This window comes from Delphinus delphis, chromosome 7 (assembly GCF_949987515.2).
Source record: "Delphinus delphis chromosome 7, mDelDel1.2, whole genome shotgun sequence".
Classification (NCBI taxonomy): domain Eukaryota; kingdom Metazoa; phylum Chordata; class Mammalia; order Artiodactyla; family Delphinidae; genus Delphinus; species Delphinus delphis.
In genome coordinates this window covers 91,544,600-91,563,732 of record NC_082689.1, presented here as the reverse complement: position 1 = coordinate 91,563,732, position 19,133 = coordinate 91,544,600, and the positions used below count along the sequence as shown (strand labels likewise).

Here is a 19,133-nt window from a genome sequence, read left to right as displayed (position 1 = left end):
TCACCGGGCTGTCGGGCAAATCCTGGCAAGCTGGGTGTCCTGGATGCTTCCCCATAGCCACACTTCCCCATCAAACCCACAGAACTATATGGATCTGAGGGGAAACTTTGAAGGGAGCTCTTTTTTATTTCCAAGCGTCTGGGTTGTCTCTTTAATGTACACCCGATGCTTGGCATATACTTTCTAATTGTGTTAAAGATTTCAAGGTTAGAACAGCTTGAATCCAATTTATTTCACGTTAAAGAGAGACTGATTCTAGACTTCCACTAAGGGATCTTTTTAGATAGATTTCAAAGATCAAAGCATGTAATAGAAGAGCTTAATATTTGGATTAGTCATGATCTTTGTCTGTTGAATTTTCATCAGTTCAGTGGAATGTAGAACTCCCTAAATTTAGCATATCATGAATTATTCATAATTATTATTTAAGCAAAACGTTCCAAGAAGGTTGTTAATCCCAGATTATGATTTGTTCCTCTTTCATATTTTTTAATTCAGGGTGTATGAGTTTATAATATTTTTCTATACTATGTAATCCAGCCTGCCTCTTGTGTTTCACAGACGGCATATGATTTTTCTGTCCACTCTGGTCCATAATGAAAATAATAATTTTGTATTAACTCCAAAGCACCACAAGTTTGTGCTTTCCAGCTTTTTTCTTTCTCTTTTTGTTTAAAGATTTTAAAAGGCAAGCCAGTAACCTTCAGTTTGTGTCTGAATAAAACATGATCAGTGTCATATCCTTGATCACACACAGTCCAATAGTTATAACAGCTCAAACTTATTGACTATATCAAGTAATTAGTTCCTATGACAGAGAACAAGCAGCTGAATTGTAGAATGGGAAAAAAGAAAGACTAGAGAAGAATATCCAGTTTTAAAGCTGGCTTTTCCAATGGCCAGTTGTAAGACTGAGCCAGCCTTTTATTCCACTATCTTTTATCGGTAAAAAGACGAAATATTAGAATAATTACTTTTTAATATCTATTGGTCAAAGGCACAATTATTGGTACCAGGAGTATTTTAGCTCTTTACAAGAGTAGTATGAAATTATAGGCATAACTTTACAGGTATGGGGACAGGCAAATAAGTAACCTGTTCAAGGTCACACAGCTTGTCAGTTGTAGAGGAAAGATTTGAACCCAAGTTCAGGTGTCTTCTAAGCCCCATTTTCTCCACTGTGCCCCTTTACATCTGACACTGTATATGTAAATGTTCATGTTATGTACTTGGTCCTGGGTTGGGTGCTATGTCACTTTATAAAAATTCTCATAATTTTTAGGTGTATTTAAGAATAAGCAGAGGAAATGGATCTCAGATTGGAACATAAAGGACAGTGAGGGCTTTAACTCTCTCTGAATTTTAAGCCTCCTAAATGTATACTTGTCTCATAATTAGCAGTGTTGCATATTATTATCTCTTCCATCTAATTGGAATATAGCTGCAGGGAGCCAGTCTTCCAGATAGGGAATGTGTGAGACTGATAGAATAGCTCCAGGATTGCTAAAATCACTCTCTGTGACTTTGTCATCTTGCATCTCATGGAGAGAGCCTCATTGGGGGTATTTCTGCTGTATACTTAACAGTGGTCTGTCAAGTTTTGATACCTCTTAATGGGTCTGAAATGTGATTATTGGGAATAGAACTGAAAATAAGCAGCTAGAATGCATACGCACTGTCACAGAGAAATCTGGAGCTCTATCTCCAAGCAAAGGCAACGGTGCCTAATCTTCTGCCTTTAAAAGACCTAGCTCACTCCCGTGATACCATGGTCTATCTTGACCTCTAAAACTGTGGTCTTGTTACTTCCTTACTTCGCTAACCCCACCCCCAAATAGATGGTTATGGCTGGGGCTCATCTATTTTACTCTGAAAAACTCATGGACTCTTTGCCTTGCCTAACTTGAGTGTTCTCTATGATGAAAGGTGTCTGGATGCCTGAAGCCATTTTTAGACAAGCCAAGGAGTCCCTCTATAGGGGAAACTCATGGACTGTAGCTCTGAAGGCAGAATCATTACTGCACCTTCCGTCTTCAGCCATGCCAGACACATGCTGAAGATCTATCTTGAGGCTGCAGATCGAGATCGTAGTTTTTCTCCACTCCGTCATATTAGAAAATAACCTTGATCCCCAATCCATGTCAATCCAGGCTGTATATTTACAACAAACTTGGCACTTAAAAAATAAACTTGGATAAAAATTCCAGATGATGTGTGTTAAGAGAAGTAAAAACCAGATGTCCGGCATAAAGAACTGCATGAAATTAACTGAGCATTTTATAGACAATCTAACTTACTTCTGCTTTCAGAAATTTACTCTGACAAGTACCCCAAAGCAAATAAAGAGTTATCACAGAGTAAGGTGTTAATACCATAATTGTAAGTAGTTTCTTCTAAAGGAAAATATGAAATGTATGAATACAGGTAACCCATTTATTGCAGAGGGGAGGCCTAAGTGTACTTCTCAAACTTGTTCAAGTGGCCTAATGACCTCAGCATAGCATCTGATACCTGACTTGGACCAGGTGAGATTTGTTGGAAAGCAGATGCTTTTGGAGTAAAAGCAATTTTTGTTCCCATCCTTCTAGCTGTGTGACTTTGCAAAAATTATTTAATTTCTCTGGGCTTCAGTTTATCACATAGGAAATGAGACTGGGATTCTTGTTGAAGCGATAGATTTGAGGCGGGTGGGGAGAACAGGTGCTCTCAGGGGAAAGAAAACAAAGAAAGCAGGATAAGGAAGGGAACAGAACTAAGCAAGAATATGCTATATCGTCTCTATATCCTAGAACATTGTATTCACTCAATTAATTTAGACCCTCCCTCCATAATGAGGAATACTTTTATAATGACAAAAGGTATTATACAATAAATTGCCTTAACCACAGAGACATATGTGATGAAAATTGATTAATAGATTGACCTGACCAGCTATTAACGAGGTGGTTGTTAGTATCCCTTTGCTTCTGTTTTCATTTATTTTGTAATCTGCTAGTATTTTCAACTGACTAATACTAGGCAACAGCCACCAAAGGCTTAAGAGTAAATTCAAAGTAGCAAATACTTAAAAGTGGAAACATTTTATTCAGTAACCTAATTTTTTGGTGCATATCAGGAAGGACCATCATCACCTTGAGGTTAGTGACACTGAACATCATTCTTTGTGGTGTAGGTTGGCCAACCCTTACAGATGTCAGCTCAGGAAGACCATTCCCTGCCAACGGTTGCGCACATGCCTTGAAAATGTAACTCATGTAAAAAAAAAATAGTTCCCAGGTGGAAAGCGAACCAGTAATAGTAATATTCAAATACCATTCTGTAAGCTCAAAGTGACTTCATATACTACTGTCTTCGTCTTTACATGGCTACGGTACGTTGGAGTTTATAGGTATGTTCATATAAATTGCTCAGATATTTAATGAACTATTTAAGATTAAACAGGTAAGTTCGTCATTGCTCTATTCTTATATTTCCTTTTCCAATTTCCCATTCAAACGTACTTTGCATTGTGTGCCTGGGTCGTATTCAAATTGTCCAGAGCTATCAAAACCATGATTTTCAGTTAATTCAATGAGCATCTGTCAGGGCCACAGAAGAACCATTGTGTAGAGCCTATCGCTGTAACAGTGTTGGTGGCTGGCTCCCTGGATCTGAGTGTATGGTCAGAACAGAGTATATGGTCAGTGTTTGACTCCATCTCTTTTTTATGAATGTATACATTGACAAACATATAAAGAGTTTTTTGTTGTTTTGGGGTTTTTTTGCGGTACGCGGGCCTCTCACTGCTGTGGCCTCTCCTGTTGCGGAGCACAGGCTCCGGACGCGTAGGCTCGGTGGCCATGGCTCACGGGCCCAGCCACTCCGTGGCATGTGGGATCTTCCTGGACCGGGGCACGAACCTGTGTCCCCTGCATCAGCAGGCGGACTCCCAACCACTGTGCCATCAGGGAAGCCCTATGTAACAAGTTTTGAGGGTTTTTTTTTTTTACTGCTTAAAATTTCCCACATCTCCTTTGTCAGTGGAACCTCAGAGTGAAGCCTGACCGCTGCTGAGTTCAATGGGAGTGTGATCTGGTCCAATATGCTTTAAACCTGTATGCAGATACCAGTATTGGCCTTTCTTTGGGGGGGGGGGGTGTTACGACTAGTGTGCCCCACTATCTATTTTCTTCTGGAAGTCTTACCGTGCAATCCTTTTTCCTTCAATGCCAGAAATTATTGCTAATTTAACAGTAGGCCTAGTATCACTGTTGCTTATAATGAGTTCCCAATATTCCTAAAGGGAGGGGAGGAAAAGTTTCAGAGAGAATTGCTAGCAAACTTAACCTACTGTAATCTGGGTTTTTATTCAAGTGGAAACATTTTGGAGCTAGTACTTTTCTCTCTTTTATAGCCTGAAGTGCAGATGAATAAGAGAATCAGTTTCTATATCTCATTGGTATTACCCATTAAACATATTGTCTATATCAACTATTGAATTCAGGTTTCAAATAGATTCATAAACCCAAATGAGTTGTCTGGAGAGCGTCCAAGAAATTTCTCTTATTCTTAGATTGGAAGCATGAGGATGTGGACGGCAGCCACCTTCACTCTTACTCTGAGGGCAAAAGGAGTGTAGGCTAGGGTGTAAGAGGTTGGGTGGGACCAGGCTAAATCATTGTGGACTTCGCAGCTGTGTGCATTTAATGTGAAAAAGCCCAATAGAATACAAGTAGCATGCTTTATATACCCATTACAGGTTTGTTCCAGGGCCAGGTCTAGGAATTGATATGAAATAGTAGTTGTCAAAATAAATGACTAAAAATATTAAGATTTAGCCAGCACCTACTCTATTTTAGTTACGTTGTTAAGGTAGTTCATATAGGGTATTTTTAAATTCATATGCAACATGAGATTAGTCCAAGGAGTCCTCATCATCTCAGTATTCTTCACCCGAATCAGCATAATTGTGAGATCTATAGGAAGCAGAACCCCTCATACTATCAAAATATTTGCTGTTGAACTGACCACTTATAAAGCCGTCCCCCAGTCAACGAGTCTCCTGGATTAACGCACATGCCCTGTCATTGCATCAAGGTATTTGTTGGTCCATCTCTAGCTGCAAATGGAATGTTTACCCACAAAAAAGGGGCACAAAATGGAGCAATCTGTACACCAAAGATTAAGCAGAGCTCTTGAGAAAATGGATGAAAAGTGACTCAAATAACAAAGCTTCTATGATCAAACTGCAAAAGCCAGTCACAATAGAATAAAACTTTCATAGGGTCATCATAAAATTATGTAAAAAATATCAATGGTTGATTTATTCTTTGTCCTAATAATAACTGCATAGTTGCAATTACCTGCATGGTAGTTGATATTAGATAAAATAAACCCACTTGCATACTTTTTACTTGCAGAAAAAGTCCCATTTAGACATCTTTCATTATTTATTAAAAATAATTGAATTCCTATTTGAAATACATTCATTTTTAAGTGGCATTTTCCCCAGCATGAATTATCCTCAGATAATGACTCTCCGTATACTTAATTTTATTTTACAGGAGAGGAAATTTATGCTCAGAGGAGTTAAAGTACTTTCATACAGTCACATCATTTACTAGCTGTTAATTTGAGAGAACTGTTTCCAACTAGAGAATTTTGATGCCAAGTCCAGGTTTCTTTGCGCCATTCATCAGCTATTTTAAAATGTTCTTTTTCTCATATTCTATATCAGATCATAACTTTATATATCTTGCATTTGCCCACATCCTCCCCTGCTTTCTCCTCTCATGAAAAATCACTGTCACAAAACAATTCCTTAAGTCTCCTGCCATTAGAGGTCCCTTTTATAATAGAATAATTACTGCCGAGAGATAGGTGCAAGGTTGAATATTACATCCAGTGTGATGTTTAGAATTCCAGGGACCATTGGAAATGGTGGGCCTCCTTTTCTATACCATCTGTATTCCATGTAGCTAGATTTTATATTTACAACTTCAGGAATTGTGGGGAAAGTGCCTAATTTAAGGGATACTTTCTCTGATTATTTAACTTATACAGCCAAATACCCCTGACTTAGAAAAAGGAACTTATTAAAAGATATCAAGTAACCCAAAGAAACTTGAGGTGCACTAGTTACCTTTTATACCCTCGTGCCTTCATTAGCAATATTTTTCTTACGAACTTTAATATTAGCCAATTAAACATGATAATATACTTCAAAATGTAGAATGATCATATGCTTCTTTTTTTTATCTTATTTAATTAAAAAATCAATTTATTGATATGCAAACCAACTGGACCAAGGTCATATGCTTCTTGATAGAAGCTGGCATCGTTTGAAAATCGTATCTTGGTGTTTGGATAGCAACAGGCAGAGAAATCATATGGATGTGCTTTCAATGAGTGGTTGTAAGACTTCATTATTTCAAAACATAATGGCATCATTTTTTTTTCCATTGACTTCATTAGGTTCCCCCCACCTTGATGTCCAGCAGAAAATATCTGTCACTTTAATGGAAATAAATAAAATAGTCCTAAAGCAATAGCCGTGATGCATGCCATCAATTCAAGAACAAGCTTGAAGTTATTTGGTTTTAATGAAATAGAACCTCTTTAGCTGTGATAAAAGTGATACTACATTGTCATTATTCTTACACAGATGGATAGAGAACAGAGTGCAATGATAATGACATTTGGGTAATAGATACTTAGTTCAAGAGAATAAACATAAAGATTATCATAAAACTGAAGAGTATTGAAACAAGAATTAATGTGAAATCTTGAGCCAAATGTGTTCATCAAGCAGGGACAGTGTTTCATATGAATAAGGTGACGTCCAACCTGTATGATTTGATTTGAGTGGTGCTGGGAAGGAACATCTGTCCAAAGCATATGTTCTCCTCAGTGCCCAGGGGGCAGAATGGGTAGATTCTGTTATTCGCAAAGCCTGTGGTATCTATAATATGGAAACATGATAGCATTTTCCTCCGGGGTTGTTACGATTATTCAGTGAGTCAGTATATTTAAAGTATTTAGAATATTGCTTACCACATGGTATCTTCCAAATAATTACGGTGATATATCGTCACACATTTTCAGATACCAGATAATATCATATAGACAATTAATAAAAATATGAATGAAACAAATATTCCATTAGTGTTTAATATATATGGAGTACCATGTTAGGGACAGAATCCCAGGCCTCAGGGAATTTAGAATCCAATGACTACAACTTCCTAGTTTTCCTAAAGGGTCTTCTCAGAGAGAATTAGTTTACCACCAAATCTATGATAATATTCTGGTGGTCACTAAGAGGTCTAGTTGACTGAAGGTGTGAGTTACCCTTACTTCTCCCTGAACTTGAGGGCATGTGGGAATTCTTAGCCAAGGTTTTCAAGTGAATTCTATGCAGAAGTGAAGTCATTACTCTCTTTCCATTTCTCTTACGAGGTAAATGTAGAATCTTTTGACATCAACTAAAAGACCCCACTTTTAATAGCTTTAACAGTATTCCCTCAACCTATTCTCTTCTTAGCTCTTTCTGTCCAGCCACACTGGCCTGTCAGGCCCTCAAACCTGTTCTGCTCCTTCAGATTTCTGCTTAAAGCTCAACTGCTCAACTGATTCCTTCCCAGACTGGGCGGCATCCCCATAACATGCTCTCATAGAACCTTCTGTTTTTCCTTTAACATTTATCACAGATACAATTACATAATTAACTTTATAACACCAATGGAAGGGCATGGATTCACAGATAATTCACAGATAGCTAATAGTAATGAAACTATATGCACATCATACCTCATCAGTAAAAAAGGACCAAGGACAAGAGGGAGCAGGAGGGAGAGCAAGAGAGAGAAACAAAGACACTTAAATTCCATCCACTCTTCCACTTAATGAGCTTGTGACCTGATGCCTAGGAGTGGGTATAAGATGACATGGGAGCCCTACTCTTTCTTGAGCTATTCTTATTAACCGATTTCCTTTCATTAGGAAATGGAGTACCAGCATTTGAACATATGTGTTTCAAACAACATGGCTTCTTCACACAAGTCAACAATTTTATCTTGTACTCAGTGAAAAAAGAAATTGGTCCTAAAATCTAGGAAAATTGGCCATGTTGAATTAATGGAGAGACACTATTGGAACCTCAGGGTGGCACCTTCCTAGGGAATTTTCCTAGGGAAAATTCCTAGGGAATTTTCCAGGGTAATTTGGATTATATGCCATTTTTACCTTACTTTCTGATTTAGAACCTAACAAAGAAGATACAACTCTATTTTTGTTTAATATTTGTAATCCTAGCATGGAATATAAAGTCTGTGAAGGTAGAAGGTACATCTGGCGTTTTCACCACTATATCCCTAGCCCAAGGCAGGATGCTTGGATTATTTTAAAGCTTAATAGATAAATATTTGTTAACATTCAGCCAGTGTTTATGGGGATCAGTCTATTTGGCAACAATACAGAGTTTGGACTTAAGCCGGCTAAAGTGAAGACAGACAGAATTTCAGATCCTTAAGCGTGATGCACACCTCAGATAACTTGTGTCTCCATAGAAACCTCAATTAAAATGGCAGAAAAACTGAAACCTGGACATGACAAAGTTCAGTGTGTTTTAATGAAGCCTTTTGTATGTAAGGCAACATTCTGTCCTTTAATTCCCTTTCCAAGCCAAACTCTAAGGGAAAAGCTGACATCTTCCTTATCGTTTTAGGTCGAATGAGCCGGACTCGATTTATCATTATGCCAACCCAAGGAGAAGGACGGCCATGCCCCACAGAGCTTACCCAGCATAAAACCTGCCCAGTGACCCCCTGCTACAGCTGGGTCCTCAGCAACTGGTCTGCATGTAAATTGGAGGTAGGTCACGGAATGACAGAGAAATGCTTCTCAGTATGTCCAAAGCACTTGTCTAGTCAAACCTATGTGCTGATGGAGCAAATTTCACAATACCAGGGGCCTGGCATGGTGTATTTTTATGCAATGGAGAACATGGAAAAAAGAACCAAATGACTTAACCTCACACAGAGTGATATTGCTAGGAAAATAAATAGCCATTCATTAGGCACTATTTATAATAAGCTGGTTCAGGGGACCTCCAGTCTCTTTGGCATCCTCAAAAATTCTCTATCTTCTTGGCTTGTTGGAAATATCAAAGCATTATGCAATTAGGCAAAACCCTGATGCTATGGAAATGCACAGCTTGCTGTAGACTCTATTTCCTAAAAAAGCACTTTTAGACTTAGACAAAATCTTGCATGTGGGCAGAAAACCAAAAGTGTATGAAAGTTATATTTTAACATTATTACACGAACCAAGGTTACTACATTTTCCTCAATGATTGCTTTTTATTGACCTGAAATATAAATGCCTAGTAACATCATAATATATCACATACCCAGAACTTTTGCTGGGTCAGCAAAGATCCTCTACGGCATTTTTCTCTCTGGCTTCTTGTATAAGAAAAAGCACGTTGATTTTCTCTATTCTTATTTTACTGGTTTATCCTTCAGTTCATATTCCAAAGCAGATTTTAATTAGGTAACAGTAATTTTGATTATGCATTAAGAAATCTGCAGAGTATTCTCATGGAGATGTTTAGCGTTCCTGTCAGGATGACATTGTCATGCAGTATTATTATCTTGCAGAAGTTAAATGCCCATGTATTTTAATAAGTCCCAGAGGAACAAAAATGCGGGGTACATTTGTTCAGTCTCCTTTTTACAGAAAATAAGGTAACCATGCTAATTAATTAAATAGTAACCTAATAGCTTTAAATATGAATACTTTGTCTACTTAGTCTAAAACCCTCTTTCCTGAACCTTCAGCAATTTTTTAAGTGCTGCTTGGAATTACAATTAAGAAAATGGAAGGAAGATGTCTCCTGATAGTTGTTGAGAAAGTAGAGAAAATAAATTCAAAGAATTCAGGAACCTATTGCAGGGGAAGGGAGAGAAAACACAGGAAGAGGAGGGGAAGGATGGGGGACAAATTCCACACTCCATGTCTTACCAGCCATACAACTGCTACTGTACCTCACATGTTCTTTTGTGCTTTCCCTTTTACCTTCTCAGGTATCAGGAACCTTTTTTTTTCTAATAGACATGTCTGCCGATTTGTCCCATAGGAACATTAAGGGGAAATGTCGAATGTAATGTTTCAGTTTGCTGTCACGTATTGAGCTTTAGCCAGAACCACAGGGGCCACAGTGGTGGGTTGCGAACATTCTCTGTAGCAGTGCTGGTGGGGATAGAGAGGGGGCGTTGTGGCATCTATCGGAGATACCTGGGCACAGAGGCCCTGGAGACCACGAGAGCAGGTGTATCTAGAAATTTGAGAAGTGTCTCAGATTTCTAGATGAGGTTATTCCCTCACTGACACTTCCACTCGGGAGGCAACTGGAGTTGGACTCAATCCAGGCAAAGCTCTCAAAAACCAAGTCTGTAGTAATTATTCCTGTGTGGGCACCTTACCCAAAGGAGGCCAGTCAGCATTCTTCCCCAAGAATTTGGAATGGCATTGAAGCTGTTCAAAGATACTATCTTCAGGAACTCTTAGCTGCCACATTTTCCCACCTTGTAGGTAAAGTTAGTCACTTAGAAGCAAGAAGAACAAAGAAGGTGACACTAAAAAGCAGAGGCAAAAGAGAAAGTGAATCTTGATGATATCTGAGTTGAGTTTTTCCTGAGCTTGAACTGTACTCCCGCTCTTCAAAGCCTACTTGTGAATGCTTTGTGAGGTAAATTGACACAGTATCTTTTCAACGAGTTGCCTTTTCTTAAACATTTATGTAAGCTGAGTTTGGGGAATTCCTGATTAAAATACACGTGGGCCTCCACACACAAAGGAAGCGCACTTCTCCCACAGCTGTCCTGCTTCTCCTCGTTCTGTAATATCCTGACCTGCCAAATGCAGGTTGAAAGCTCATTCACTGGAGGTGGTAGAGATGTTGAAGTGGCCGATTGCCGTCAAATGTACCGAACCCTAATAAGAGGAGCTCGCACAGGGCTCAGTGGATATGCCAATCCTGCCTCCACCTTATGTGGAAAGGGATTTGCAAATGGAAATCTTTATCCTCAGGCTTCACTTTTTTTCAGGGTTTCCTAACTCTTTCCAAGTTCCCCAGCTGCTACCACGCATCCACACGTACGCTGCAAAACCCGTTTCGGAGCTCAGACTCTGGAGTCCAGCAGGGCCTCATTTTGGTCAAAACTTGTTCCAGTTCCTCGCTCTGCAGTTTGTGTCAAGTTCTCAAACTCTCCAAACCTCTGTTTTCTTATGTGTATCATGGGGGGTAGCAAGAGTAGCTGTTTTGCTAGGGGGTTTTGGTAGGGATAGACAAACTAATATGTCGTGCTTAGCATAGTATCTGACGTAAGTTCAGAGCTCAATAAATTGAGGCTGTTGTTACAGGTTTGATTACAGCTCTGATTATGATTATTAGCACCATCTGCTGATCCACATCTGGTGATGCCGATTCAGAGTATAAAGTCCCTTAATGATCTGGACAGGAGAGAGTCAGTGACAGAATCCTTGCTGTTGACCATCTGGCTCAAGAAACCTGGCTCTGTTTTCAAGCCCTAGCGTGTGAAGTCTCGTGAGTGAGATTGAATGAATGCTTGCTTTATGAATGAAGCTATCATGCTGATGGTGATTTCTCTTCCTATAGTAGCTGTTGTTGTCAAGGTATGAGATTAAGGTTGATCGTGGATACATACTAGGAGCATATTATTGTTCGTCTTGGTTTTTAAAGTGATCCCTGATGTAGACTTGTTTCCTGTCATTTCTGCAAACCCCATCTCCTGGAATGTCAAACAAAGCTCTAATCAATTGCATCTCCTTGTTACCTGAGGTTCCAGAGAGCAGTAACTTCAAATTGCAGACATGCTGCAGTATCTTCAGACTCCAAGTTCACGAATTCCGACACTCTATAGCGAAACATACACCTTAGACAATTCTGCCATGGATCCATCATCTGGAATAATAAGTGATAGAGAGAATCCTCCCCCAAACAGAAATTTAACTTACACTAGGTATTTTCCACTTTAGGGAGTGAACATTTACCAGAACATTTGGTTTGAATGAATATACTGTGAATTGGTATTGAACTTCTACTTCTCCAAAAAAAAAAGCACACTTAGGTTCAAAATTAGGGTGCCTGTTTTAAACAATTTCACAATGACCGTAGAGATGATTAGAGCAGCTATGAGGTATTGATAGATCCAGTGCGGGGCTTGCCCTTGTTAGATAAACAAATCATAATTCTTGTTAAGACGGCTCTAGAAAAGGAGGTGGTCGTTCCTATGTGTGTGTCTACTCAGTTTCATCAGGCCCTACGTTGCCGCAACTCAGGAGGAGGAGAGGAAAAGTCTCCTCCAAGTCTCCCCTTTTCCTTTCTGCCAGGGTGGCTTTGAATCCGAACTTCCTTCTGTAAAGAATTTTTCTCAGCAGCCACTCTGTACCATCCTGCACATCCGGCAGTCCATCCACAACCTGCCCTTGACGCTCAGCCGCCGCTGCCGCAGTGCCTTGACCTGGCTGGTGCTCCGCAGGCCCGTCAACCCCTGGGTCCCCTGCTGCACGCCCAGAAGCACCGTCATGGCTGCTTTCGCTGCCCACCCCGTCCCTCTTCACTCCTGCTGCTGCCACGGCCACAGAAGCTCCCAGGCCTAACAATGCAGTTTCTGGGTTCTGTTGGGGTGGGAGGGGGGTGGGAAATAAGAAGGAGCTGAAACTCAGTTTCCCAGTACAGAGCCCAGTTGTCTGACCGTCACCTAATAATGATTTGTAACGTGGAGCATCCTTATCTGCAGCAACAGAGCCCGTGCAGAGGGTTATCCTCTCTCTCCTTCTCTCTCTCTCTCTCTCTCTCCATCCATACCAGTAGTAGTCATGAAAGCTCTAGCTCTTCCACCAGTTTCTGGACTTAGTGGGAGCTGAGTAACATACGTTGGAAGTACAGAGGAGTTAATACTCCATGGGGTGAAGGTTGATCAGTGAGGACTGAATCCAAGGAGGAGCTGCATGTAATGCCTCCCCCTTTTTCCTCCCTCCCCACCTCATGGATGGTCCTACAGCCTGTCTAGAAGATGTGGTTGACCAAGAAACCAGCTGTGTTTGCTCGGAAGTTTAGGCCAGTTGACAACACACTACCTTATATTTCCTTTTCCTCCATACCTGCGATGGCTCTTTCACCCTCACTCTTGCTATCCCGGGATTTCACCTCCTTAGTATAGAAGCTTTGTCTTAGGCTCTGTTTTCTAAGGCATTTATGCAAAAACAGAGCTACCCCTCTACAGTTACCCAAATAGCCAGTGGACTTTTTTTGAAGTATGAGCACCTGACTAAAACGGAGGAGATAATACTCATCTCACGAGTATCTGCTAAAAATGTTACGGTAGGAAATCTTTCATCAGGCAGACGGTTGCACTAGTTAACCACTAAGTGCCTTCCAATTCTAAGCTTCTGTTTCTGTGAGACACTGCACAATTTTTTTCTAGTCGCCAAGAATAATATAAGCGGGACTTGTATGAAATATCTTCAAAGAATAGTATTCAGCACAAGAAGGCATTCTGGGAAAACAACTTCTCGTGGCAATAGAGAAAATCAGCGTTTTACTGGAAACCCACACCTAATCCATGTGAGAAACTACGGAATTCCCTACAAAAGAAAAACAAGCAAAGCAAACGAGAAACGTATGCTCTGTGGCTGTACACGCTCTCTTGGGGGAGCGATTATGGACTGGGCCATCTTATCACATACACCTAGACAAATTAGGTATTGTTTTTCTCTTTCAGTCAATCCTGGCTGAGTTCCAAAATGAATCATCATATTCTGAGTGCATAAGTTCCAAGGCATAGATTTGCATTTGTACTTTTAGTTGCTCTATCAGCTCTAGGAGAATTGCTCAGGGATGCCTTATTGTCAACAATTGAAAGATAACTCTCAAGAGGAGGAAGCTGCCGAAATATGCAACTAGGGTTTATTTGAGCAAGAGATGGCAGGAGCCCAAACTTTGAGATGATCATGATTTGGGTAATGCTGACAGCGTCCTTTCCTCTGACAGGGTGGAGACTGTGGGGAAGGAGTCCAGACCCGCAGCCTCTCCTGTGTGGTCCACAGTGGTTCAATGTCTCACTGGACTGTACCTGTAGACAAGGCACTGTGTGGAGAGATGCCCTTTCAAGACGGCATCCTGAAGCAGCCATGTTCTGTGCCTTGCCCAGGTAGGCAATTTTAAATGATCGGGAGTGCCTTCCACGGTGACCTTTTTATTTCTTTCTTTTCTATTAATTTCCTGAGTTCTCTCTCGTCCAAGTTGAAGTTTTTAACTAACTTTAATTCATTTGTCATTGTGGTTATCACTTTGGAATATACCTCACAGCTTCAACAGAGGCCAAGTAGGCCAGAGGGGGGAAAAAAAGCACTGGACTTGGAAATTTAAGAGCTAAGTTAGAATCTTGTCAGTATCACTTCACTGGTGTTTTACCTGGGACATACAGTCTGGTCCCTTTGAGCAGAGGTTGCCTCATCTGGAAAATGTGTTAATAACACCTGACCTGAGAGCACATTGGCCAGCGCTCAAAAAATATTGACGGAATCCATGAGTGGATGAACCCCTGGGTGATGACATGGGTGGGGACAAGTAAGGCTATAAGTGCACAGAAACACTCTGTTAAACAGGCAAGTTCTATGTAATCGTGAAGGTCATTATTAGTTACAGAAGATTTATGAGTTTATCTTAATCCTAATAACACAGCTTAGCTTATATGACATGAGTTTAAGGTGGCTTAATATATCCTTATATATCCTTATAACATGGCATGTAACATATATGTGTGTAAAAACACATACCTACATATGGACATATATGTATACACATAAATGTGTGTATGTTTAGATTATTAAATTAAACATTCTTTAAGTTCAAAGATATTCCACTTCAGTAACTGACTTATTCCCTTTATATGATTTCTGTGAACATCTATTTTATGATGTTACGCTGCTCTTTAAAAACTGAGTTGATGTAATCTTTACACTTCCTTTTAAAAATTTTATTATCACTAGTAGTCAGTGTTCTCTAGATAAAACTGCCATGATTGGAAGCAAAATGATGGTAGTCTAGTGTTTGATGCTCTTTTGCTCAACTAGATTAAACCATAGATTACTTCCTCATTCTTAGTACTTTCTAATTAGAAAATTTATCAGTGTGGAATGCATAGTTTCTGGAACCCACCCCATCACTGCACCCCCACACAAATCTCACCGTGAACCTGTGCATGGAAATGGTGTTAAGGGCCAGTTTTCACGCTCTTTCCTCTGCTCTGTGCTGCGCAATCCTCCAGGAGACTGCCATTTAACGGAATGGTCAGAGTGGAGCACGTGTGAACTGACCTGCATCGAGGGAAGAAGCTTCGAGACTATGGGTCGCCAGTCTAGGTCAAGGACATTTATAATTCAGTCTTTTGAGAACCAAGACAGTTGCCCCCAGCAGGTTGTAGAAACACGCCCTTGTACAGGTACCAAGAGCACTTTTCAACTCTTAGCCTTGATTGATCAATGCTTATTCTGCTTCGATGTGACGTATAATAGAACCGCTGTTCTCATATTTACTTGCAGGAGGTAAATGTTATCACTACACATGGAAAGCAAGTCTTTGGAACAATAATGAACGAACTGTATGGTGCCAACGTTCAGATGGCATTAACGTCACAGGTATTCCTGCCTGAGGTTCCCGTGGGCACTTCAAAAAGATCTCTGAGTGTTGCTGGTGGTGAGAAGAATTAGCGTACAAATTATAAGCAAAGGAGGACTGGGCAGTGGCCTTAGATGAGCTTCACGACAAGTTGCCATTAGACCTTTGCATCTTAGAAAGCAAACACTTCTATTTGAAGTCCCATATATCAGACAACTTAAAAAAAATAAGCTGAAACACAATAAAATTTCCTTAAATATCATGATCTGAGACAAAGACTGAAAGAGACAGATGTTAGTTTAAAACAATGGTCTCTAAAATTTTTAAAGGTGTACCTTTTCAGTAAAAAGTATTTGAGAACAGATCTCAACATATTCTAAAATCCTTCACTACTGTGCTAATGTATCATGATATGAAACATGTACAGAAAGTGAAATTAAAAGGGTTGATAAGGATATAATAAAAATTAAAATACATTAATGATGTAAAAAAACATTTTGCTTTAAATTATAGATGCTTATGTTCAGGTACTGAAAGCTTCACTTTTTAACAATGTGTTAGTCATGACTGTTATTTAATATCTGACTGTAGATTGAGGGAAGGTGTCTTCATTTATGACAGTGAATGCAATTTGATTCTACAAATGGTCTTCTCAGTCATTTTAAAGGGCTTTTTTTTTCATGCCTTCTTATCAAAGAAAATTAAATTGTCATTCTTTTTACTTAGTCCTGTGGCTGATTAAGAGCTCATCAGAATAGGAGAATTTTGATTTTTCTTTTGGAATAGCAAGATTGTTAGCGTCACCTTTTTCTAGTTTACCTGTTTTTGCATTAGTGGTTGTCCCTTTAATCCACAGTTTTTCCGTACAATAATTTATTTGAAGCTGCTCGTCCATTTTGTAAGTTACTGTTAAAACTTAATATACTGTAAATCTACCTAACCAGGAACACAGAAAGCATCACACGCTGCAATATGCTGAGAGTTAATGGACTGGTACGGGTTCCACTATCAAATTCTCTGTATGGAGTGCCCAGTGTACATCACGGGGCCCTCTGATGAATGAGTTCAGGCTACCAGTGTCACCTGCTAAGTATTATTAGAGCTTAATTTCATTCTTAAAATTTAACATGTTAGATAAACTGTACAAATTGTAACATGTTCTTCCCGACTCCCAGGAGATCCTCTCCCCATGGGGTTCACACACTGCATGGTGGCGATCCCTGGTTTGAGTGCAAAACACTCCCTCCAAACTCTGTTGGCAGCAACGGGGCTGTGTTGGCAGCACGAACACCCACATGATCAATTTCACACCTACCTGCTCATTCCGGATCCTGGTGGTGGTTTGTTTTGTTTTGTTTTGTTTTTCCTGTGAGGATTATTTGTTTTATTTTTTCAAGTAACAGTGAGAGTTTAGCTGTTTCATTCTTAGGGTAAATGTAGATCTAGTCCCTACACAGCCTTAAGCCCAAAGCTTTTCGCTAGTTACAAAATCATAAACTATAATTGTTTGACAATTATAGTAATGCAGAGGCTAGAATCTATAAATGCAACCAGTAGTATATAAATATAGTTTAAATATTGCCCTTGAGTAATATGCCAACTCCTTTGCTTAGTACCTTGAATCCAGGAAGGCATGACTAATTTTCAGTGATTTTCAGATTATAGAGACATTATTCCATCCATTTACTCAAAAATATTTAATAAGGACCTGCGAGTACTATGTCAGATCTATGATTATCCCTCCTGGAGTGTATACATTTGCTGTTAAAAATAGGTGTGGGAGTATGTATGTGACTGTGTGTGTGTGTATTCGGGTTGAAATACATTTAAAATGTTACCAAAATGTTTGATATTGTGGTCCCATGAATTGATTAGTGGCATTCTTTTACCGTTTGGTTATTGGGAATTGGTCTAGTGCCTAGTTGGGGTATGCGGGAGATGGAAAAAAAACATGTAGAAAGATCTTCGCGCATATGTATTTTCTGCTCCTGAACTTCACTTGAGATTTCATCAATTCTTTTACTGATCCTGACACGCACAGGCTTTGCCCTGAAGCATGGCCATATGATAGAATCACATTGCCAATGCACAGGTATAAAATCTCTACTGTAAACAGCTTCTCTACTGTAGCAGAGTTTCCCATCTCAAACAGCCCTTCCTGGAGTACTGTAATCAATCATATAAAACTGGGCCACACTGTCAGCAAACAGATTTTTTAAAGATAATACTGTTACAAGGTAGCCAGTGCCAGAGAGGAAAAGAAATGAGTGTTCATCATAGAAAAATCTGTAAATGACGGTGGGATTTCCTTTGTAGGAGGCTGTTCCCCTCAGGCACGCCCTGCTGCTATTCGGCAGTGTAACCCGGCCTGCAGAAAACCTTTCTCCTACTGTACACAGGTGAGTCATGTGCTGGAGGCTTGGACGAGTATGGTAATCGCTGTGTTATATGTATGCTGTCTGATGTTTTCCAGTCTCCTGCAGCCCAAGTAGCAATTCCATGGGCCCACGATACCACAGAGAGGCATTTGCAGGAGTAATCACAGCTATTAAGAATTTCTCTCCAGGGCATGTGTTCAAGAAAGCAGCCTTTTTTTCTCTAAATCCACCTATAGCCGACCCCGTCTTTCAGATATCTAATCTATCTTAGCTCTGTTTATCCTCTGTTTATCAACGTGTTCTCAGTTGATTTATTTCCTCCTTCTTAGCCTTTCATATACCTAAACTATTTTGAAAGATATTAAAAAGGGCATGTTCATATTTGCTAAATATTATGTATTAAAATTGATTACACTATGATTACTGTACTGTGTCTAAATTTTAGTTGATTTTACATAAGCTGAATATGTGGTTATGGGTAATAATTATATGTGTGTGTGTGTATACATTTTTTTAAAGCAGAACTTTTTCTTCCCCTTTCTCTGCCTTAATTCCCATCAACCACTGCTCAGGAATTAATGCAAAATGTGCCATGTATTCTCAACAGTGGCACTCATTGTGTGCGGTGCGCATAGAAGAAAGGTGTTCCCTGTCTTTCACAGAAATGAGTTTCTTCTTATAGTGTGTTCTTTCCAAAAATGATTTGGTTAAAAATGATTCAAGCGCTCCATCCTGTTAATATGGCTCTTCTACTTCAAGTTAGGTTAATTCTTTACCACAGAAAAGCGAGTGAGTGATCAAGCTTCCAGTTTGGAAAAAAAGAGATCAGCAGCAACTTCATGGGCTAAGGCTGTTGCTAAGTAGAAGGTGTGGCTTTCCCCCAACTCTCTGGATACCCTCTTTAATAAAACATAAATTACCATTTCCCTCGAAACTTTGGCATGTGACTGGTTACAACTTTTCACTCAAACTAAATAGAGATGCATCTTGAAAAGATGGCTTTCATAGCTGAGCATATACCAATTTTTCGTAATTAGTTCTCCCCATTGAACACTGAATAATGTCTTCAA

General features: G+C 39.6%; 1 protein-coding gene across 1 annotated transcript in view; it reads left to right on the top strand.

Moving 5' to 3' along the window:
• THSD7B (thrombospondin type 1 domain containing 7B) overlaps positions 1–19,133 on the top strand; it is a 752,940-nt gene that overhangs the window by 712,077 nt on the left and 21,730 nt on the right. Inside the window, exons 20-24 of the mRNA XM_060015718.1 lie at positions 8,705–8,850; positions 14,057–14,216; positions 15,336–15,509; positions 15,610–15,705; positions 18,002–18,084. Of these exons, the coding sequence (XP_059871701.1) occupies positions 8,705–8,850; positions 14,057–14,216; positions 15,336–15,509; positions 15,610–15,705; positions 18,002–18,084 (659 nt within the window). The remainder of the gene's footprint in view (positions 1–8,704; positions 8,851–14,056; positions 14,217–15,335; positions 15,510–15,609; positions 15,706–18,001; positions 18,085–19,133) is intronic.